This window comes from Camelus bactrianus, chromosome 11, assembly GCF_048773025.1.
Source record: "Camelus bactrianus isolate YW-2024 breed Bactrian camel chromosome 11, ASM4877302v1, whole genome shotgun sequence".
Lineage (NCBI taxonomy): Eukaryota > Metazoa > Chordata > Mammalia > Artiodactyla > Camelidae > Camelus > Camelus bactrianus.
Genome location: NC_133549.1, coordinates 48,578,397 through 48,601,356, shown reverse-complemented (window position 1 = coordinate 48,601,356; position 22,960 = coordinate 48,578,397). Strand labels below are relative to the sequence as shown.

The 22,960-nt window shown below is 40.1% G+C and overlaps 1 protein-coding gene and 1 non-coding gene across 2 annotated transcripts in view; one reads left to right on the top strand and one right to left on the bottom strand.

Moving 5' to 3' along the window:
* The first annotated feature begins 2,301 nt into the window (after positions 1 to 2,301).
* RPP30 (ribonuclease P/MRP subunit p30) overlaps positions 2,302 to 22,960 on the top strand; it is a 31,433-nt gene continuing 10,774 nt past the window's right edge. Inside the window, exons 1-6 of the mRNA XM_010971229.3 lie at positions 2,302 to 2,617; positions 4,137 to 4,192; positions 4,819 to 4,875; positions 6,085 to 6,159; positions 8,972 to 9,043; positions 14,741 to 14,830. Coding sequence (XP_010969531.1) covers positions 2,536 to 2,617; positions 4,137 to 4,192; positions 4,819 to 4,875; positions 6,085 to 6,159; positions 8,972 to 9,043; positions 14,741 to 14,830 — 432 coding nt within the window. The 5' untranslated portion in view covers positions 2,302 to 2,535. The remainder of the gene's footprint in view (positions 2,618 to 4,136; positions 4,193 to 4,818; positions 4,876 to 6,084; positions 6,160 to 8,971; positions 9,044 to 14,740; positions 14,831 to 22,960) is intronic.
* Positions 17,440 to 17,513, bottom strand: TRNAA-GGC (transfer RNA alanine (anticodon GGC)). Its single transcript has one exon. It is a non-coding gene; the product is annotated as a tRNA-Ala (tRNA).

Here is a 22,960-nt window from a genome sequence, read left to right as displayed (position 1 = left end):
AGCTGTGCTGAGTTTCTTTGGCAAACTGGTTATATGGGGTATAAAAATGAATGAGCAGAACATTCACTGGGGAGGGAGGGGTTTGGTGTCATATTCCCTGATTTTCATCCCAGCTCCAGGTTCCTGAGGGGAGGAGAGAGTTTTGTCTTTATTTAGTCTGGATTGGGAGTGTCATGATGTCAGTACATGATGGGTACTTCTAATCTGCAAGGCTAATTTTATTGTAATGAGGGCATAATGAACAAGAGATTACATTCAGATGCCAGAGATTTCTGCCTTTTCCCACCTTTCTTTGTCTGCCTCCAGGACACTTGTCACTGTAAAATGTACAGTTTCTTATCAGCCAGAGGTTCCTGCTTTTCTGTCTGCCCAAGGGCTCCTGTTGTTTGCAAGATGTATGGTTTCCTGCCATTTGTCCCCAACCCCTTCTCTGCTCTCACCTAGCTCTCTGCCTGCTCTAATTTGTGAGGATTAAATTGGACAGCAGATAGGAAGTACGTGGAATATTTATACAGTACTATTATCTTCCAGTCAGAAATTTCCAGGATCTTCTTCTAACTCCAGATCCTGCTGCCTCACCTACCTCTCCAGGCCAACTTCTCACCCCTCTTCTCCCCTAGTCCCTCTTCCCTCTGCCATCTTCCCACTCCTCCTCCCCTCTTCCACCTCCTTCCCTTCCTCCCCCTCCCTTCCTACTTCCTCTTTCCTCTCCCTCCAGCTCTCCATTCTCTTCTTCCTTTCCTTTCTCTTCTCCCCCTCCTCCCTTCCCATCCTCCAATTCTCCTCTCTGCTTACTTTGCCCAGGAGACAGTACACGAAGTGAGAACTGAACCAAACCCCCTGGTTCCAGATGGAGTTCCACCAGATTACCTGAGCCTTAGATGACTCAGATGTAAAATGCAGATGTTGCTAAAAAGCAGTACTGAACTCACAGTTGCTTTGAAAATAAAATATGCAGGTAATTACTTAGCCAACAGGCTTGCCCTCAGTAAATGCTTATGACTGTTATCTATTCATTTTCCTTCTCGTTCTTTTTCTTCCTCATCACCTAGGTGCACGGTGAAGATGTCTAAAGGGTACAGAAAAGAAGTTTCAAGGATAGAGTTACAGTATCAGCACCATGGCTTTCAAAGAAAGAGGCCCTTTGTAGTCTAATGCTGGCATCAAATAATGAGTCATCTGATTCACCTTCATCACATATTGGACATATTTCTGACCAATCTAGATTTTGTGATCATAGGTGAAGAAGCCTGCACAATTAACACTAGACTTTCCAATGGAAAGCAAAGGGTTTGCTTTATACGACTTTGTTCTATTTTCAGAAGAAAATATTTTCTGTTCTTACTTAGGAAATATCAAGCATTGGGAAAGCAAAAGATTTTTCTTCTTTGTGAAATTTAACCAGGAGAATTGCATGCTACTACATGGAACAGATGGCTCTTAAAATTCCCTTCTGAGACTAAGAAAGAAGTCAGTAAAGGAGTACGAATCAAGATGTGGCCCATAGACCAGAGTCATCTGTGTGCTGTGTGTGATAAGTTAGTACAGAAACTGAAAATGTTTAGAAACTTTCACAGCCCTTCAGCATTGTCTGGATACCCAAGCCCCCAGTTAGTGGACTCTTCTTACTCAGCCAAGTATAGAGCAGTTCAGATGTTATCAGATTAATCTTTTGAGGCCAGAGCTGCCTATTGGTAATGCACAATGGATCACCTACTAGTCCTGGAAGAATGGGGGTGCAAGGGAGGTGACTGACCCTTCATCACAGACAGCTGGAGAAGCACTGATGTAAACTACAATTCCACAGTTTTATGTTCTCAGATAATTGACTTATCAATCTTCAAGAGTTCATTTATACTAAGTTCAAAAGTGTGGAAACATCAAATATGTGGGATATATACCACTTTGAACATTCCTCAGATGGAAAATTGTAAAACATTTCAGTTTTGCACCTCCCTCATCTAACTTGTTTTTGCCTAAACCAGTGTTGGAGATAACCACGCATCCTAGAGAGAGCCCTGCCATCTCGTGTTTGGGGACTGTAATAGAGCCAGCGTGTTGCGACACCGCTAGTTCTGATTGGGCAAAGAGACCTTTTCTCTCGGGCAGTCGTCTTTCAAGTTTGTCAGGTCGGTTTCCCCATATTCCCGTTAAGTACATTTTAGACAACAAATGGACTTTAGGGGAGGGAAAGAAACACAAGTTCCTAATGACTTTTTAAGAAGGGTTTCCAGCACTTAGCAAAAGCGTTTGGTTCACGGTAGGCGCGCAATAGATTTTGTATACTTACATTGCGAAAGAATCACTGTCTACATTATTTCATGGTAAAGCATTCTCATTCCTAAGGAGACGAAGGACTGAAGTGAGACTGTTGATTTCCACACACTAACTTCTGCTGGTTCTTGAAAGCGAGCCAGGAACCCGGGAACCCTACTTAGTCCGCTGGCGGGAGGGGCGGACTGCACTTCCCAGCATGCCCCAGGGGGCGGGCCCCGCGGCTGCGCAGAAGCGCGCGCGCGGTCATGTGACTGCAGCATGGCGGTGTTCGCGGATTTGGATCTGCGAGCGGGTTCCGACCTGAAGGCGCTGCGCTGTCTCGTGGAGAACGCCGCTCACCGTGAGTCGCCCCAGTTTCGCGGGCCTCGGGGCCCACTCATCCTCCCTGCCCCCTAGGCCGTCGGGCCACGCTCGAGAGGGACCCGGCCGGGCCTCATTCCGGTCTCCCCGAGTCTCCGGCTGTCTCTGGAAGCTGACGGCGGCTGCGGGGTTGCTCTGATTCCAGGGGCGGGAAACTCGAAAGCACGGAAAGCTGTTCCCCAGTGCAGCACCTCTTTTCTTGTAAGTCGAGGAAACTGAGGCCCTGGCAGGGAGAAGGATTGCATAGGGCCCCACAGCTCATGGCTGGCAGCCGCGGGGGCTTCCAAGTGTACAGTCTCTCAACCCCTTCCTACTTCTCAGAACAGTCTTCTGACGCTATCAAATGTGGGAAAATGGTACAAAAACGGGGAGTGCTGTGAGGGCTCCGAGAAGCGGGGAAGGGATATGTGGTTGTGAGTGTTGGAATAATGTTCTTTAGAGGAAGGGTAGGTGGGGGCGGAGGAATTACTAGGCGAGGGGAGGGGAGCTAGAATGTTACTCATATTTAAATCTAAGGGAAGCAAAAGCCCTGAGAAGTAAAACCTCATTTTAATTATTGAAGTTAATGACCACTGCTGTCATCTTTCCTAGAAAGTAAAGTGTCTAAGTGGGCATAGAGGGGTTTAAAAATAAAGAGGTTTCTGCAGGGCCTGTCAAGTAATGGATGCTCAGTAAATATTTGAGGGAAGAAGAAAGGAAGGAAATTGGACGAACTAATGAGAGGAAGGACCACTATTTTGGCATTAATATGCATTATTTTTTAATATTAATATCCTGTTGTTCCCGTTGGTGTTTAAATAATTTAGATACTGGAGTCATGATTTAGACATATTTTTGGTAGTCCAGATATCCAGAACAGTGCTGTGTTGAAGTTGCTAAAGCAAGGCCCTGGCTTCCAAGAATTCCCAATCTCTTGACGTTGAGCAGCTCAAAGGGGAACGTGGACATAGGTGTGAAAGAGTCGTTACTCCATTCTCCTTAGCAAAAGAGCCTCTGAAGAAGTAGAAAGGGTAAAAAGTAAAAGAAATGAGTAAGAATAAAAGTGACAGTCAAAAAGTATAAATTCAGTGAGATGAAAAGGGACAAATGAAAATGAACAAAGGGACACGAAAGAGAATGATGGTTGAAAGGAGATGCACAAAGTTAAGGGTCTTTGGTATCACGCTAATAATACATCACTGAGGTCAAGTGAAGCCCTAACTATGTGCCAGGCACTGTTCTAAAACATCTACATGTGTTATCTCATTTACTTCTCATGATGGACATATGAGGGAAGTTCTGTTATTATCACCATTTGACAGATGAAGAACTTGAAACTTAAGGTTAAGTAACTTGTAAGTGGTAATGCTTAGATTTGAAAACAGGCTGTTTGACCTGACCCGAGAGCCCATACCCATCCTGCTAGTGACCTTCTCATTTGACATGAATTGGGATGAGCCTCTGTGTCCAGAAACAAGAGGTGGTTATATTTAACAAGAATGTTCAATTTGTCTTTTCAGTGGGCTATTCAGTTGTTGCCATCAATCATGTTGTTGAATTTAAGGAAAAGAAACAGGTAAAATATAATTTCTGAAGTTAATAATAACCAGCATTTGTAATTATTTGTGTGTATATTGGTCATATGGATGCTACATATGTATTTCTTAGGTGCACTCACTCTTTCTGCAGTGTCTTACATGTTAGCAGTTGAGCTGATGCATACTTGTATAAGTGATAAAGTTTTTTGTGAAGTGCTAGGGCATGGTGTAAGGATTCCTAACGTGGATTTGATGTTGAGTGACTTTCAGTAACTTAAAAAATGCATTGTTACTGACTAAACTATAATTACAACGTTTAGTCCTTTTTATTTTACTGTATGGGCTCATTACTAATTGATTTCCCTCTTAAAGATACTAGTAAGTGTTTGTATCTCGTTTTAGATTGGTTAATTCCAAAAACTATTGTTCATCCCTCCTCTCCATTGATGTTCTCAGCTGCTTCTTCTCTTGTCAGTTTTCTTCATTAAACACACACACACACACACACACACACACACACACACACACAACTTATTTACTGTTTCTGAAAGCCAGGTTTTTTTTTTTTTTAATTACCTTAGCTCAAAACCGCTTGTACGTTTTCCACTCTGCTTCATCCCATTAATGTGTACCATCTAGGGTGACTGTTTATTGTTTGTTGTAGGAAATTGAAAAACCAGTAGCTGTTTCAGAACTCTTTACAACTTTGCCAATTGTGCAGGTAGGTGTTTTGTTTAAATAGCATAATACTAGTTCATTCAGTTCAGACACACCCAGTCAGATGTGTGCTCTTACCTGCACTGTCCCTTCCTCTGTCTACCAGTCTTACCCTTCCATGAAGACTTAGCTGTCTGTGAAGTCGGTACTTCTGTCAATTCGGTGCTTCTTGGATGATCTTTTCCTGAAGTCTTACAACCTTTAAATTATTTCATTATGTAGTTTAGTATACGTACATCTCTTTTTCTCTAGCTGTGCAGGCATACCTCAGACATTGCGGGTTTGGTTCCAGACCACCACAATAAAGCAAGACACTCAAATGTTTTCGTTTCCCGGTGCATATTAAAGTTATGCTTACATTGTACTATAGTCCATTAAGTCAAGTAGCTTTAGGGTCTGAAAAAACAACGTATATACCTTAATTTAAGAATACTTTATGGCTTAAAAATCCTGACCATCGTTTGAGCCTTGAGCAAGTTATAATCTTTTTTACTGGTGGAGGGTCTTGCCTCAGTGCTAAAGGCTACCTGATGATCAGGATAGTGGTTGCTGAAGGTCAAGTTGGCTGTGGCAGTTTCTTAAAATCAGATGATAGGGAGTTTGCTGCATGAATTGACTCTTCCTCTCACTGACGACTTCTCTGTAGCATGCAGTGCTGTGTGATAGCATTTTATCCACAGTAGATCTTCTTTCAAAGTTGGAGTAAGTCCTATCAGACTCTGCCACTGATTTATCCATTAAGTTTATGTAATTTTCTAAATCATTTGTTGTCATTTCAACAATAGATTAAATTCTGTGTCTTATATGGGTGGAGTTTGTGGAGCCCCAAAACAATTACAGTAGTAACATCATAGATCAATGCTTACAGATTACCATAACAAATATAGTAATAAAAAATGTGAAATATTGGGAGAATTACCAAAATGTGACACAGAGATACAAAGTGAGCAAATGCTGTTGGAAAAATGGTGCCAATAGACTTGCTCAGGACAGGGTTGCCACCAACCTTCAATTTGTGAAAAACACAATGTCAGTGAAGCACAGCAAAGCGAAACATAATGAAACAAGGTACACCTGTAGTCTACATTTCTTGAGAATGTGGACTAGCCTTTTCTGATCTTCACTATCCCTTATTAGTACCTTTTAATGAGTACTTTCCACTGGTAAGGAGTAAAATCAATCATTTATTATTGTGTGCGTTTTTTGATCACAGGGAAAATCAAAACCAATTAAAATTTTAACGAGACTGACGATCATCGTTTCAGATCCATCACACTGCAATGTTTTGGTAAGTTAGTTATTTTCCTTCTTTTTCACCTTGTAAGTTTCACTGATTAATGTTGAACAGTGTTGTTTTTCACCTCACCCCGTTTCTGACATTTCCCCCCACTTCCAGTGCATGACACTTGACTGCTCTCCTTAGTTCAAAATTCACATAGTATAAAGGAATCTCTTTACTCATGGCACATGTATAAGGATGCCACAATTAAAGAATCTTTTGGCAGCTGTTATTCATTGAACTTAAATGAACCAGACATAGGTGGATGCTGGAGATATTACTCTTCTAAATAATACAGACACAATCCTTTTAAAAATGGGAGGAATATTTTAAAAGTAGGAGGTAGTAAATTCTGTCCTGGGAGTGTATAACAGGGGGCCAACCTGAGAAAGTTGATGTTCAAACTGGGGCCAGAAGAATCAGTAAGTGTTATGGGTGCCACATAGGGGAGAGAATGTTCCCACAAACAGGATGGATTATGCAAGGTCCTGAATCCAAGAAGAACACGGTGCCTTCTGGGAAATGAAGTACCAGTTGAGTTGAGCCTGGTGGGCTGTCTGACATGAGATGAGGTTAGGGAGGTAGGTCTGGGTGATCAGTTAGAAGCCCTTGAAGGTTTTAACTAAGGGAGTACAGTTATGAGATTTGCATTATAGAAAACTGATCAGAGCAGATAAAGGAAGGGATTAGAGAGGCATTGGGGTTGGGTGGGAAGGGTGACAGTATTTATTGTTGATTAGATACAGGGTGATGACTCCCTGCCTTTGCCTGAGCAACCAGGTAGGTAGATGGTACCATTTCCTGAGATGGGCATAGAAAGAGAAATTTGAGAGCATCATGTTTTGGACAGATGGGTTATAGTGAGAGTTCCTGTGGAGATTGTCAAATGGGTGGTTGGAAAAAAAAAGGGTGTTGAAGAGGGACTCCAATTAAAAATACTGATTTGGAAGTAGTCACCCTGTAGAGAGTAATTGAAATCACGAGAATGGATGAGACTCCCTGATCAAAGTGCAGTGCTGGAAGACAAGGTCTAGGACAGAGTCCTGAGGCACTTCAGCATTGAATAGTGAAGTAGAGGATGAAGAGGGACTCTGAGGAGTAGGAGGACAACCAGGAAAGTGAGAAGGTCAGCAGCATCAGCGTGCCCACGTAGTCAAGCAGGAGAAGAAGGGCTGAAAAATGTCTTGGACAGGCAAGTCCCCTATGGACGAGGAAGTCATTGGTTGCCTTTGCAAAAACCATTTCCGTGGAAGTGATAGGAAATGAGAAAATGCAGACTGTGTGTGCTGCTGACTTTGCTTGAGAAATTTAAATCCCTGAGGGGACAGAAGGCATCGGGAGGCTGGCGGCTGAGAACCTGCTGTCAACTTTTTTTTTGTTAGGTGGCAGACCTAAGAATGTCTGGTGCTGATGGGAGGGATCCAGTGAGGGAGAGAGAAAGTGAGATAGATCCCTGAGAAGGTGAGCTGCTCTATCGTTAGCTGGAATGGCCTTCTCTCTCATGGAGCAGGAGGAATCAAGCAGGGACTAGCCTCCTTTCCAACAGTTAGCCTTGCTAACGAAATTGTGGAAAGCCAAATCTGGGGATATTATACAATCACGGGCAGCATTCTGGTTCTCGGAGCCCTGGAAGGCATACATGAAGCTGACTTTTGATGGTCACAAAGACTTTCATTGTCTCTGGTTATCATAAACATCCTGGTGGCCCCTTTTTGTCCCTTTCACAAGTGGTAACATGTAAGCAGAGGCAGAGAGTCCTGGATCCATAACTTTTTCTGAGACCTGAGCCTGCCCTGTCTCAGCACACGCCTGCCTGGCTGGTTTTCCTTCCTGTTTAAGCACAATACCTGCTGCTTCTCTTCAACCCTTTTCTTTCCTCCTCTAATTTAAAACAATTTTTTTCTTCTTTTTTGGGGGGGAGAGGATAATTAGTTTTTTAATTTTTAAACTTTTTTTGGTTTTGTTTTTAATTTTTTTTAATAAATAGAGGTACTGGGGATGGAACCCAGGACCTTATGCATGCTAAGCATGCACTCTACCATTAAGCTATATACCCTCCCCTATCCTCCTCACGTCTTTTCTTTTTACAAAACAAGAGATTAAAAAAAATGTAAAAGGTGCCAATCAGCAAAGAAGAAATATCCCATATCATCTCATCATTCAGAGATTGTATATTTGAATATCTGTTTTTCCAGCCTTTTTACATGTACACACTTAAAGTGTAAGTTGGAGATTTTCTTTTTTAAACAATAACTTTTTCTCTCTAACTGAGATATTCCTCTCCTGTCTTAGGACTCCTGGGTATTTTCTTGCACGTTTAGCAGTTTAATTTGTTCTTAACAGTATTCTCATTGTGAACCTAATCACATCACACTCAGTCATATGTATTTCTTGTCTCACAAGAAAATAAAAAATGGTAAGTTCCATTGAGAGCAGACATAGGCCTTAAATGATTTTTGTGTCCCTAGTCCCCTACCCGTAGCAGGTGCTCAGTAAATTTCTGGCAAGCTCCTCCAGTAGCTTATAAGAGCAAGAGCTATCTACTTTGATTTTTGTATCTCAAGCAAAATGCTTGGTACACAGTGGAAGCAGAACAATATGGAAAGGAAGGAAGGGAGATAATTGGTGGGATGGATGTTGGAATCTAAGTTTGTGTGTGTTTAAAAGGTCTTTTCTGTCAGCCTACAAAGCAAAGCAGAAGTGTCAGTAGCATATTAGAAGTGTTACACCATTGAAATATAAGTGCCGCCAGGCCAAGAGTCAGCATTCCATGTGCATTTTTGGTTGTTATTATATGGTAACGTTCTTTTTATATTCCTAGAGAGCAACTTCTTCAAGGGTCCGGCTGTATGATATCGTTGCAGTTTTTCCAAAGACAGAAAAACTTTTTCATGTAAGTAACAGATAGTAAAAAAGAAAAAAAAATAGTACTGCTATTTTATGTAAGAAGTCTGATGTTACGCCTTTGTTGTTGACCTGTTTCACCTCATGTGGAAAATTTTAGGACTTTTCATTTATACTTGGAGTTCTGGAATTTCATAAGTGTGTATTTGGGTGGCATGTGTTTTTATTTTGTTTTGTTTTATTCATGCTGCTAGATACATGATGGGTTGAGATTAAGAGAGGAAGTTTTCTTCTGTTTCTTTATCTCTGCTTCATTCATTCATTTGAAACTTCTCTTAGGTAAACGGTCCATCTCTTTCTAGCTCTAAGATTAGCACCTCAGTGGGAAGAAAGGTTCTCCTGTGGCGTAAAAGATCCCTTCTGGGTTTTAGCTTTCTCCTTTGTGTGCTGAAGCGGTCCATATGCCAGCATGGTGCTGTCTTCTAGAAATCCTTCAGAATCATACATCTGTGGATGCCATTTCTTTTTGTATTCTGAGAACCTTTATGAATTTAATTTCTTTTGACTTTTCAAATGGCCTTTTCTGTAACTTTTCAGGAGGGAAAGTTGTTTAACATCTGTGCTCATTTTGTCAGTTTGAGTCAGAACACACTGGGCATTTTAAATGATAACAGACAAGGAAAAAATCAATATAGTTTTTCAGGAATGTATTTTGCTGTATAAAATGAGGTGGAGCCAGTTTTAGAAAGTTTGGAATGTTGTCTTTATCGAGGTTCAAAAAAGTAGTCATCTACCAAAAGTATATCCACCAAAGGGATTTTGTAGGGTGAAAAAAAGAACCAGTCTTTGATGTTTTAATTTTCAGCGTAATTCATTTTTAAGCAAAATCTGTTCTAAAATTATAGGAAGATTTTCCCTAAGTTTATCCAGTAGATGGAGCTATTGACTAAAAAGACTGGTGTGTGTTAAATTTCGTTTTCAAGGCATACTAACGATTCTTAATCATATATATTAATGCAGGGAAACAGCACAAATTATCTGTGAATTCTCCCTTTTTGGTGACTCCCTTTATAAAATGCTCAGCTATAGTAACTGTCAAGAATTTTGTTTCAGAAAAAAAAATGAGTAGAATTGAGTGGTTCTTAGTCACCAGAGACCCCTGTGGAACCTTTTAAAATCAGGCCCATTCAGATCTCCATCACTGGAGATTCTGATCTGGAAGGTTTGGGATTGAGTTTGGGTTTCTGTTTTTTCAGATTCCACAAGGGATTCTGATTAAGTGCTGAAAACCTAAGGAAAACCATGGATGTGTCCAAATTTGTTTAACAGCAACTTAGTTTTGTTGTTAAATAGAACTCAGTTGTAACATAGACTGAAAGTCGGTAATGTACCTAATTTTCTATCATACACTTGTTTTCTGGATTAATTTTGAAGCGCTTACAACTTACATTTCCATAGTCATTTACTGGTGATTAGAGAAACAAATAAAACACTTACAAAGTAAGATTATGGCCAGAAAGCATACGTTTATATAACCTTCCAAAAGGCTTTTACGTATTTATTACTTCTGACACAGCATTCCTGGGAATAATCAGGACAGATGCTTATTACGATCCCCATTTTGAAGAAGAGAAAATTGAGACTTAGACTCGATGATTTGCTCTAAGTCTCAGGTAATATGTCATAGAGCTAGGACTTTTGCATTTTAGAATACATTATAGTTTGACTTAGCAAATTTATCTTACTCATTTATCTTATTACCTGTTTTTCTCATATTATCCAAAAGTTTTAATTCAAAAGCATGGACACATACTTGATGGCATGTGGAACATTTAGAAATATTCTGAAAGATGGAAGAAAGCCATAAATAATTGACAGTATTTGTTTGGAACTGACTGTACAGATACACACAAAAAGCTACATGAAAATAGTTTCTAAAATCAGAGCATCTTATCTGTCCAGATTTTACCCATTCTTTAGGACTCAGTTGAAGTTGGCACTCTCTCTGTTTTCTATAGAAAATCAATTTAAAAAGACATCTTTCTTTTAATCATAAAGCTTTTGAAAGCATGTTATGGTTTGGAATTGGGTCAAATGGCAACAGTCTGTTGCTTAACAGGTCATATTCTGTAAGTGATTTTGTTTGTTTGGTCTGTAAACAGGAAGTGTCCCTATGATATGGTATTCTGAAACGAAGTTAGGTCTCTAAAATGAGTCATAAACGTGTTCTTACACACGTTAGTACTTAGTATAAAACCTAACCACCTTAAGTAGCATTGTTTCCATGGGAAGTAACATACTGTTTTTAATCAGAGTACCTGAAAGGTATCTCGTGGTAAACGCTTCCTCTCCATGGTTACCCCAGGGGATAAGGCAAAGATGAAAGATTGTGAGCAGAGTCCAGGCCAGGGCTTCTTGGGAGGACGAGAGTGGCCGAGGACTGTGGGCAGGAAGAGTTGCAGAAATGTTTCAGGAGCTTCCAGTTTCGTTGTTCCCATTTAGGATTTAAAGCGACTGGAGAGGGTGAGGAGAATTCAAGGTTATTCAGTCCAGTGGTCGTCAAATTACTTTGAGTATGTACACTATCAATATAAGAAAATACTGAGATACTGAGCCTGCATCCCCATTGCATGTGTGTTTATTTTCTTTTAAATTATTTGCACGTTCCATTATACCATTGTGCTTTATGAAATAATATACACAGAGAAAACAAAGCAAAATGTAAGTCAGTGAAATGAAAACAGAAGTTCCATTTTCTTTCTGCTTCCAAAGTCCACGGCTTCCCCTTTGCAGAGCACTGTTGTAGTGGAGCCACCAACATGTGGGCATAGCTTTCAAGGCAGTGCTTCTCAAGGTGTGGTCTGGCTCCAAGCACCAGAATGGCCCGGGAAATTTGTTAAAATGCAGGTTATTAGACCCTGCTTACTGAATTTCGTATTATTACTGGGAGTGGGGCCTGATAATCTCCATTTTAAGTAAATTCTTTAGGGGAGGGTTTTTGGCTTTTTTCTTAATGCACTTTAGGTCGAGAGGCATGGTTGCTGGGCACCTCTCTTTGCCCTGGGCCGTCCCGGTTCTGCCTTGTATGCTGTTTGTCATAGAATACCAATATGTATCAACGTGACATCCATGAAGGGGAATTGGGGGAGACTGAACTCCTACACTCCTGTTCCCCTTGTTCCATAAAGTCAAAGATAAATGTATGTGGGTATATGTGCGCTTTTAGGACTCTGTGTTCCTTAAATCCTCATGGGAGTCCTTGGCCAAAAAAAAGAAAAGTTTAAGAACAGTTGATATGAATTCATACACAACCTGTAAAAACCACTGTAACAATATGCTTAGCCACAAATATTCTTTGGACATAATTTAATCTTTTTTAATGATTTAGAAAGCATTTCATCGTAACATGAACATTAACTTATTTTGTAGTTATCTGAATTTATTAATTGAACATTTGAATTAATAGAAAGCTAAATAATAAAATAATTTGATTTGGGCCATTCTAAGTTACTGGTGGTAGAGGGAGCCAAGTGGAGCTGTCCTTTGTCACTGAAAGTTTCTTACAATGCATGTACTTAAACCCACACAGGGGGTATTTTTTAATTAACCACTGTTATATAGAAAAGGGAAGAAAGGAGCAATACGTAAGTAAAAAACCTAATTTAACTTTACTCTGGGGAAGAATGCTTCGTAGGTGTTTGAGAAATGAATCAGCTTTTTAAAATTAAGAATCATTTATGTTTGTAATAATAAAGTCAAACAGTGCAAAGAGGTATGCACTGAAAAGTACGCCTTCCTCCCACCTAAAACGCCCTCTCCTTTTCTCCGGAGGCAACCACTGCCAGCAGTTCTTGTGTGTCTTTTCAGAAATATTATTTACCTAGTCCGTCCTTCCTTCCTTCCCTTCTCCCTCTCTCCTTCCTTGCTCCCTACCACCATGCTTTTTTCACCTAACAGTGTATCTTGGAGATGGTTCTATAATATCCATCAGAGAAGAACTTCATTCTGATTAAGGAGTCAGCATATTCCATCATATAAAGGGGCCATCCTTTTTTTAAGTAAAATTGAGGGATGTTTAATTGTGTCTGTTCTTCTGTGATTGGTGTTGCAGTGGCTGTCGTTACATTAATAACCCCAAACATATGCAGGGTATATAGCTGTAGAAGATATTTCTAGTCTCTATAGGATACCTTTCTAGTGATGAGATTTGCTGATGTGTACGTGTATATTTTTGATACCTATTGCTGAAATGCTTTTCAAGACCCTGGACTGATGTAAAGACCCAGTGAAGCCCTGTTCATTCTTGTGTCAGCTGCTTATTCCTGAACTTTTTGCTCTTTGCCATTCTGATAGTTTTAAGAAGGCAAACAGGAGCTGAACCTGTTTTCTGTTTTATCTGCTACTCAGAGCTTTCCTTGGCCTATTCTTATCAAATTTTCGATGACTCTTTTATGAGTTGGGCAGCTGTAGCTGTTGGGATGGGGCAGATCATTTATGAGCCAAGTGTTTCTGCCAAAACAGCATTAATTCCCAGGCTTACTCAGTTGTCTGAGTGTCTTAAAGCCAGGCAGCTTCTGATCACTACCTGCTTCTTAGAGCCCTGGGTGGGGGTGGGAATGATTGTTGTGGGGATTCTGAGGAAAAGGGACAAGATGCGACATTCCTGTCATTGCTGAACGTGGATCCGCTCCTACAGGGCATTGTCATCCCCTCTTGACCCATCTTCCTTGCTCTGCCCTTTCCTTTGGTCTTGCCACTGACATTGGTTTGCCAGCATAGCCACCCTGGCAGCTTGAATTTGTTCATCAAGCCTATAGACACCAGCAAGGGCAGTAAGTCTCGTTTCTATTATAGTATAAAACAGCCAATTCTTTTTATCGCTGTAAATCAAATAATGGCAAATTGAGAGCCAGATATGCATCTTTAGTACCGTCTTTTGGCCTGCACTTTTGTGCAAGTCACCTTTCCCCGGCTTTATTTTCCTTCCCTGATCTTCCTTTACCCTGATTTCCTTATCTGTTTCTTTTATCTTGCAGGTATTTTTTTGTAAGCAGTTTCAAATTTCTTTTGAAAGTAAACGCAGAGTATCATCAACAAGTAATAGCAAAAATGAGGACAAAGGAAAGGGAAATGAAAAGTTGAAAAAAATGCATTCAGTGTCGTTTGATTTATAACAGCTTTGTTTTGACCATTTATGGGGACACTTTGTTTCTATTAGCATTTGAACAAAATGCCATTGGCAGTGCCAGGTGAGTGTTTCTTCACCATTCATACTGATACGAGCCACAGGCCTGGGACAATTCTTGGCACAGAAATAATTTCCAGAGTAAATGGACTCTGCATACATTCCTTTTGGCTTTTTTTTTTTTTCCTTGGATTTCAGAAGAGTTAGTTTCCTTTTTCTGAACAATCTAAAGTAACCTTCCAGAAACTGAACCTCTCTTAACAACCTATCATTATGTAGCCAACCATGAATTAGAGGGTTTCTAGACCCTGTCTGTTGAGATGGTCTGTAGACATACCCACTGCTTCAGCTGGATTATAGTTAAACCATTCGGACCAAACGTGAAGGAATGGCTCACCATTGACTTTGTAAAGGAACAGATGTATTTGAACACAGACCCTTAGAATGCCTGTGGGGTGAGCTGTATCTGTTTACATTTCTTTATAGCTGGTTTTCCCCCACCCCATTCTTAACTTGTGCCAGTTTTCCTTTTGACTTTACCTGTTCCTTTCTTTTTGACAGGTTGCTTGTACACATTTAGATGTGGATTTAGTCTGCATAACCGTAACAGAGAAACTACCATTTTACTTCAAAAGACCCCCTATTAATGTGGTAAGTGTCACATTTTCCATTCTATCTCTAGAATGGTGCATTAACAAACTGGAAAAGGGGCAGAAGGAGATGCTGTTCTTAGGAAAAACAAAGGCTAGTAGTAAATAGGAGGCAATTTAGAAGAGAGGATTTTATTTGTGTACACTGACTAAAGGTTGAAAGAAAGCTTAGAAGAAAAAATACCCGTAAATTACCTAGATGTGTTTGAAAGGCTTTAGAAACCCAAATTTATGAAGGCTCTTCCTTAAGAGGATAGCTAATAATGATGGACTCTTATTGTCTGAACGTTGAACATTAAGGAAACAGAGCAGTCAAGAAAGAAGGAGTAGGAAAAAGTAGGGGGATGGTTCCCAAGGCATCGGCAAACTAGAAATGGGGAGGAGGCTGTAGCAAAGTCGGGAGGAGTGGGGCCTGGAAAGCACTATAGGCGTCGTCTATGCAAAATTAAGATTAAAAAAAAAAAAAGATCTGCATTGAAGTGTGCTGCTTCACACAAAAGCCCAGGGTTATTTTTACAGTAACCTAAGAGGGTGACCATGCATCCAGCAAATTTTGTGTTCCTTCCTCTGCTGTAGAATTTTTCTCATTATCTTTTTACATGATTTCTCTTGTTTTCCCCTACCCTTTATCTTCCATCTGTCACACCTTTTCGTAAATCTTATTCCTTCATAAAAGTGATGTTATTTCACATCGGTAGCTGTAAGGTTGGCATAGCTGTCAACTATTTGCATTGGCAGACAGATCCTGGGAGGGGTTGGGATGCTATTTTAGAATAAAGGCTCCCAAAGCTGTCTCCCATTCTCAGCAACTGCAATTGAAGGAGAAAGAGGGTTTAACAGACTGTCTAGATAATGTACCCAATCCTATCAGAATTGGAAAATTAAAAATTTATGTTCTTTTTAAAGATAGGTAACTCCCCCCATTCTTTTGTCTCTGTAAAATCACAATTTCTTTACTTTTTGTTTCCCTGTCTCTGCTGCTAAGGAATTAGCTTGATGCTGAGAATAGGGAGAGACAGTGAAAGGAGAAAATTGATCTACGTCATGTGGAAAAATTGAATCCAGTGCAGGAAAATTTAAGATGGCTTATGTTTTACTCCTAAATATATGCTACAAAACCTGTATTTGAAAAGTACTCAAAATTTTTAAGTCATATACCTAAAAGGAAAACTATAAAACAGCTCTTTTCTGATAAATATTGAGAGTACTACTGAACATGTAACAGTATTGGTTAAGCTCAAATCACAGTTTCCCCACGTTCTTACCAGTACTTATAAAAAGTAAACACTAAAAAACAAACAACCCTGCGTCATCACATATTAGAATTGAAGATCTCTGTTGTTTGACAGCTCACTTGTCACATGTGGTAAGATGAAGGTGGGCAGGGAGACACAGGATTGGGATGTCCTGGGTGGTTCCCCATCAGATGAGCCCCAGCTGCCATGATACAAGTTTCAAACTAATCCGGTACCCAAGGCAATGGCAGTCTTGTTGGAACAATGTGTTCCTGCCCAAAGGCAGCAATCTCTGTCTCTAGGAGTTTGCCAAGGCTTTTCACCAGCTTCCAACTACCTGTCCAGTTTCCAGGTGAACGGCACCCCCCTAAAGTTAGGCATTGCAGCTGCTCTGCAAGTTGCTATTAAACTTACAAATTTTTTGACCTTTCTCTTCACCTTAATGAACTAGAAAGGCCATTTTCTAGATGGCTTTCCATGAGTAAACCCACATATGATACCGTGTCCTTGGTTGGGAGGAGATAGTGGCAGGTGATGCTAAGCGAAGTCTAGGGAACAGACAATACACAACACATAATTACTTGTGCCTCACAAGGGGAAGCTTCCCGGTGGCTGTTTTGGTGACGCCTTTCAGTTGGTGTCTTATGAACGTGCCTTGCTGTTTAACCCAGAGGGTGAGCTTCTAGAGAGCACTGGGTGTGTCATGGGCCTTTTTAAATTACCCCAGTATCTTGCCTGTAATGGGTCTCCCTAAAATTTGTTAATTGAATGAGTATCTGTCTAATTTCATATATCAGGGTACAGCTTGGGGAACATGACCAAATCTTGCGAGTTGAGTCTTTAGCTGGTTGTCAGCGTCGGGCAGGAAACAGCCCCACTGGGGGAGGAGGGGCACTGGGGCGGCAGCACAAGGGCACCCTACCTTCCCATTCTCTCTGTAAGTTCAGGAAAGTGCTATTTTTTGATATTTTTGGCTTAATTCCCACATTTTTCAATTTAAGAATTCTAAAAAGTAAAAATTTGACAAATGCGAGGGATACACAGTATTTAGCACAGTGTCTGCTTTTTTAAAATCTGGTGTGAACATTTTCCGTATGTTGTTTAATAGAAACTAGATGATGGAGTGGAGGGAAGGGCTGTGCAGGATTATTTTTAGTCTTCGTCTGATGTAGAAGTAGGCTGCGGTGTGAATTGATCAAGAAGCAGAAGAGTCCCTGTTAATTTACTCATCTCTTCTTCATTAAGAGAAACTGTAATTAAAAGATAAATTAAAAATTAAATTAAAATCTAGATACATACAATCAAAGGCATCTAACTTGTTTTTCAGAGTAAATAATAGTTGTATAGATATGTGCATATTATTATTATTTTTAAATGGAGGTACTGGGGATTGAACCCAGGACCTCATGCATGCCAAGCATGTGCTCTACCACTGAGCTATGACCATCCCTTTATATTATTTGTACTTAATAATATCTGTTCTGAGTATGGGAGCTGTGTGATTAAAGTATGGAAATATATTCACCATGAACATATGGAACATGCAGTGAATGTGTGGAACAGTTTAATCTTAAGTCTTGGTCCTTGCATGCTCTTTTGGCTCTGACAATGAACTCATCTTGAGTCATGCAGAGTTGATAGGATCACTTTATTGGGCACAGATCTTAATTTAGATGGGGTGGTGAAAAATAGGAGCATTAAGGTATTTAATGCATTTATCATTAATTTGAGTCTTTTACCTCAAGGCCATAAGCCATGTGAGAATTATCAGCTCAGAAGTTTGCAATTTTAGGTCAAAGGGTACAGATTTTCACTTAAAAGGACAAGTTCTGAGGCTCCAGTGTACCACATGTGTGACTGTAGTTAATAATCCAGTATCGTGACTTGAAAGCAGTTGAGAGAAGATCCTAAGCAGTCTCACCATGGGAAATAAAGGTAATTCTGTCAGGTGATGCATGTGTTCATTATCTTGATCTTGGTAACCGTTCTACAATGTGCAGTGTATGTTTATCAAATCATCACGTTGTAGACTTTAAATATATACAATTATATTTGTCAGCTATCCCTCAATAAAGTTTAAAAAAAAGAAGAAGTTCGGGATTATGAAAGAGGGTCTAGGAGTAAAAACGGACCAAAGCACTCCATATGTGTAACTTCCAGCTCTGCCCCATTTGGTCCTCTTCACCGCATGCTTAGGGCACCATCATTTCAATTATATAATTCCCTCTGAAGTGTCCTACAGACCTCTTCTGGAGTCTAAGTAACTTGTATGGGAATCATTTTATCATGTGATAGCCAGGTTGCAAAAAAACTGAATTCACCTCCTCTTTGGGATAACCAAATGACTTCTAATTATTTAGTATTTTATGGTTGAAGCACTTTCGCCCCTGCTCCAGCCCAGCAGCTTTATGGTGGGGTAGATGTGAATTTTCTCCATTACATAGGAGATGGAGTTGAGACTCAGGTAGCTTGTGGCTCACACAAGATACATGTCTCTCTCAAAGGCTGACTTGGGATTTGTACTCAAGCTTTGATTCTAAATCTGCTATCATTTCCTACTGGGAAATGCTATTTAAAATTACAGCAGAGCTCTTTGTTAAGCACAGAATAATTTCATATTTGAAAACATGATCTTTAGGAATTCAGGTTTTGAGAAGAATTTTTTTAAGCAGCATATATATTTACCTTCCCTTTGATTCTTTAGAATGTTATTGCCATTCAGCGGTGACTCCAAGTAAGTTTATGGAGCTGTTCTCAGTGATTGTATGTTTCATGCTCTCTTTCTGATGTTTCCCTCTCAGCATTTCCTTTAACCCTAATCCATTTTTATTTTCATGGTCCGGTTAGTCCCCACTGAGAGAAATCCAGTAAATAGTGAAGTGGTGAGGTTGTTCCAGGAATCTTGCCATATATCCTTGAGTTGGGTGTGAGTGCTCTAGAAACTTATTTTTCATCACACATATTGTAACATAAATGTGTTAAGTAGTTTAAAGATCCAGTGCTTGGAGCAGTGCCAGCAAACTTGTCAGTATCAAAAAAAAAATGTCTGTGGGACAAAAAAACCCCACCAGAAACAAAGTTAAAAGACTAAAGACAGACTGGTAGAAATAGTTTCATTTATATCGCAGACAAATGGCTAATCTCTTTAATATATAAAGAACTCCTGGAAGTTGAGAAGGTTAAAAAAAAAAATCAATCCAAAAAATGGATGAAGAATATGAAAAAGACATTTCACAGGAAATGAAATATGAATGGCCCTTTAACATATGAAAAGATGCTTAAAGTCATCATGCTTAGAGAAATTCGTGTTAAAGTCATCTATCTGATTTGCACAAACCCAGAAGTTTGATGATAGATTGTTGTAAGGCTGTGGGAAAGCAGGCATTCTCAGACTTTGCTTGTAACTGTAAATTAGAATAACCCCTATGGGGGAATGGGTAATTTGGCAACAATTATCAAATTATAACTGCTTTACCCTCTGACCTAGTGTGTTAGTTTCCTGGGGCTACCATAACAAAGTACCACAAACTGGGTGGCTTAAACTAACAGAAATGTATTGGCTCACAGTCCTGGAGGCCAGAAGTGTGAAATCAAGACATCAGCAGGATTATATTTCCTCTGAAACCTGAAGGAGAATCCTTTGCCTCTTTCTAGCTTATGGTGGTTTGCTGGCAATCTTGAATGGTCCCTTGCTTGCATCTGTATAGCTCTGACCTCTGCCTCTATCTTTACAGTGTGTTCTCCCTGTCTCTGTGTCCTCACCTGGCCATCTTCTCATAAGGATACCAGTCATATTGGATTAGGGGCCCACCCCACTCCAGTCCTCGACTTAACTGATTACATCTAAAATGAACCCCTTTCCAAATAAGGTCGCATCCTAAGGTACTGAGGATTAGGACTTCAACATAACCTTCTTTGGAGGGTCATAATTCAACCCATGATACCCAGCAGTCCCACTTAATGTTTATTCTGCAGATACATTGAAACAACCCCAAATCTATCAGTAGAGGCGTGATTAAAAGCATGCCTTTACCTATGTGGTAGAGTACTATGCAGCTATAAAGCAATGCAGAGGTTAGGAGCTGACACAGAAGACCCTTCAGGTCAGAACAAGAATGTAGTAGGTTAATTACCTTTTGGGTAAGAAAGAGGAAAAATAATAATATATTCATATTTGCTTATCTTTGTATGAAGAAACTCTGGAAGAAGACACAAGAAATTAAAAGTGATTATGGGAGGTAGGGGTGAGGCTATGGGAGCAGAGATACAATTAAGAATTTTTATTGCTTTCTTATGTTGCTTGATTTGTGAATCATGAAGTTACCTATCTCAAAGAGAGATATACCAAGAGTGTCATCCTTTTGAGTTCAATAAAGAATTTTTATGACGTTAACAGGGAATCAGTATGTTGTCCCAGTAATCAACTCCCTATTTTCTTTGTCTCTTCTTTCTCTTAAGCTTTGCTTAGTTCTTGGAATTTTTACCACCAATATCTCGTTTCAAATATCACACACCTGCTCTTGGTTTGTAGCATCGTTATGCCTGTTATTTCTCATTAGTAAAGAAATCATCTGCCTATTCCAGAACCTTTGGTCAGAGGTGCGAACAAAAGCCAGTCAGCAGGCACTAGCCTTCTTTATGAAAAGGTTGTTATGAACAATCAGTTGATGAGCTTCAAGCAATTTACATTAAAATGGTCTTAGAAGCAGGAACTCAGATAACGAGTCTGTGTTTTATCTATCTAAAAATTTTAAATAAGATGTTATGAAAGAACTGTTCACAACCTTCAGTAACATGTTATCTTCAGTTTCTCTGTCTCAGAGTTTTCTTAGCAATTTGAAAGTGAATCTGATTAATGTGCTGAGATCAGAATCAGAACATTTTTCTTAAAAAAAGAATTAAGTTGATAATTATGTCCATTTAACCCTTGCTACCCCCTAAAAAGAGAGCTTTTATTTTGATCTCCTCTCTGATGGGGGTCGGGGCAGGTGCAGTAAATTTTCAAGAATGCTCTGGGACCTGGTCATCTAGTTCTGTGTCATCCACATCTTTTGTTTCCTTTCTTCTCCATCCTACTGACTTGTGTTTTAGTTCAGCAACTAGAAGGATGAGAAAAAGAAATACATGTAAGTAAGCCTCTTTGGCTAATTCGTAGTTTTAGTAAGAGAAATAGCCAGGGGGTTAGTTGAGAATATGGTTAAAGGAGGTGTTTCGGTTTATCTGTGAATTTCAGTTTGCCAAGTCACTCCTGGTTTCTTTTGTGATGGATCATCCATAGTGAACAGCATTATCACATGACCTCTTTTCTATAAGCTACTATTTATTCACTCAGGATATAAATATATTGAACACTTTTGGTATAAAAGTTCTGTGTTACAAAGAAGTATCATGATACCAGCTTTCAAGTGTACAAGCTCAGCAAGGGAATGAGATGTATGATCATGGCACAAAGAGTATGGTAACAGACATCATTCCCAGATGTAATCAACACAAACCAAAGAACTGGAGGCGGGGAAAAGTTATCAGAAAAGGGGAGACGGGGAGGTTCCAGTGTAGAAAAATAGCATATAAATCCTAACTAAACTCATGAGATCTATAGGGAAATCCAGAATAAAATCAGGGAGCCTCAAGGCAGGCAGAAAAGTTAAGGAAAGGGAAGGCTGGGGAATGGAAGAGGATATTGGGGGATGTATTCAGGAAGGGCAAGTGGAAGGAGTCTGCCGGGTACACCTGTATTAAATCAAGGTAGGCTGCCCATTTTGGAAGAAGACAGGTTTTCCATTTCTTGTAAACACTCGGGAGTAGACCTCCCGCAGTCACAGCTAGACCAGTCCCAACTCCTCTGGGTAATACAAACTCACTTGCCAGGCAGAGACTTGGACATACTACCTGATCTTTGCCTGCTTACCTTCCTTTGTTCCTTCAAAAGACCACTGCAGTGAAGTGACTTTGCCATTGTGAGTCTGATTATCACCCCCATGCTAAAATCCTTAGGTGCTTTGTGTTGCTGTTAAGCTTAATCCTGTCTCAGTTCTAAAGACCTGCACAGCTGCGCCTCCCCATCCTCTTCACCTCTGCTCCCACCACAGGGCTTTCCTGTTCTCCCTTCGCCAGCCTTTGACCTTCGCTGCGTGCTGCCACGCTCTGCCAGCCCTAGAGCCTTTTCACCTACCCTCTGCACATGCTCCTCTGTCTGCTGTGTAACTACTTGAGTCCTCCCTCACCCACTCCCAAACTTCTCTTTGATGGCACTTATCACAGTGAAAGTTTTGCATCTGTGTAATTGTTTGATTGTCTCCCCACTAACCTGAAGCTCTTAGAAGAGAAGTACCTTGTCAGCTTTTTTGTTCACCGTTCCCACACACAGTTGGCCTAAAACATATCTGTTGTGAATGGATGAAGATTTGAATCACCATCAGGGAACTGAATAGTGTAGTGGTGTGTTTGAATCCCATGTCCACACCTTCCAGGCTGTTTTCTTACCTGTGGTTACCTGCCTATTAAACATCCTTATATAAGAAAGAAGCTTCTTTTTCTCGTGTAAAAGATCAAGCTTGTAAGGAAAGCTGGGCGATACTGTCAAGGGCCCAAAAAGATTTCATCTTTTTGGCTGGGCATCCATGAGCCCAGCTTACAATCAGGGGCTCCATTAGTAAAGGAAGAGGGGTGAAGAGATACTGGGTCAGTTAGCTGTCTCTGACACAAGGCCTTATAAAGGTAGGGGTAATATACATGAGGTATATACATATATATATAAGACTGTCAGCACAGTGCCTGGCCCATAGCACTTAACCATGGTTGTTAGTGTTTCTTCATTCACTGAATGTGTAATAAATAACTTACCCCAGGAGGGAAGCCTTCCACCCCTTTTCTTTGGACCTTTTTCAGCTCTTCAT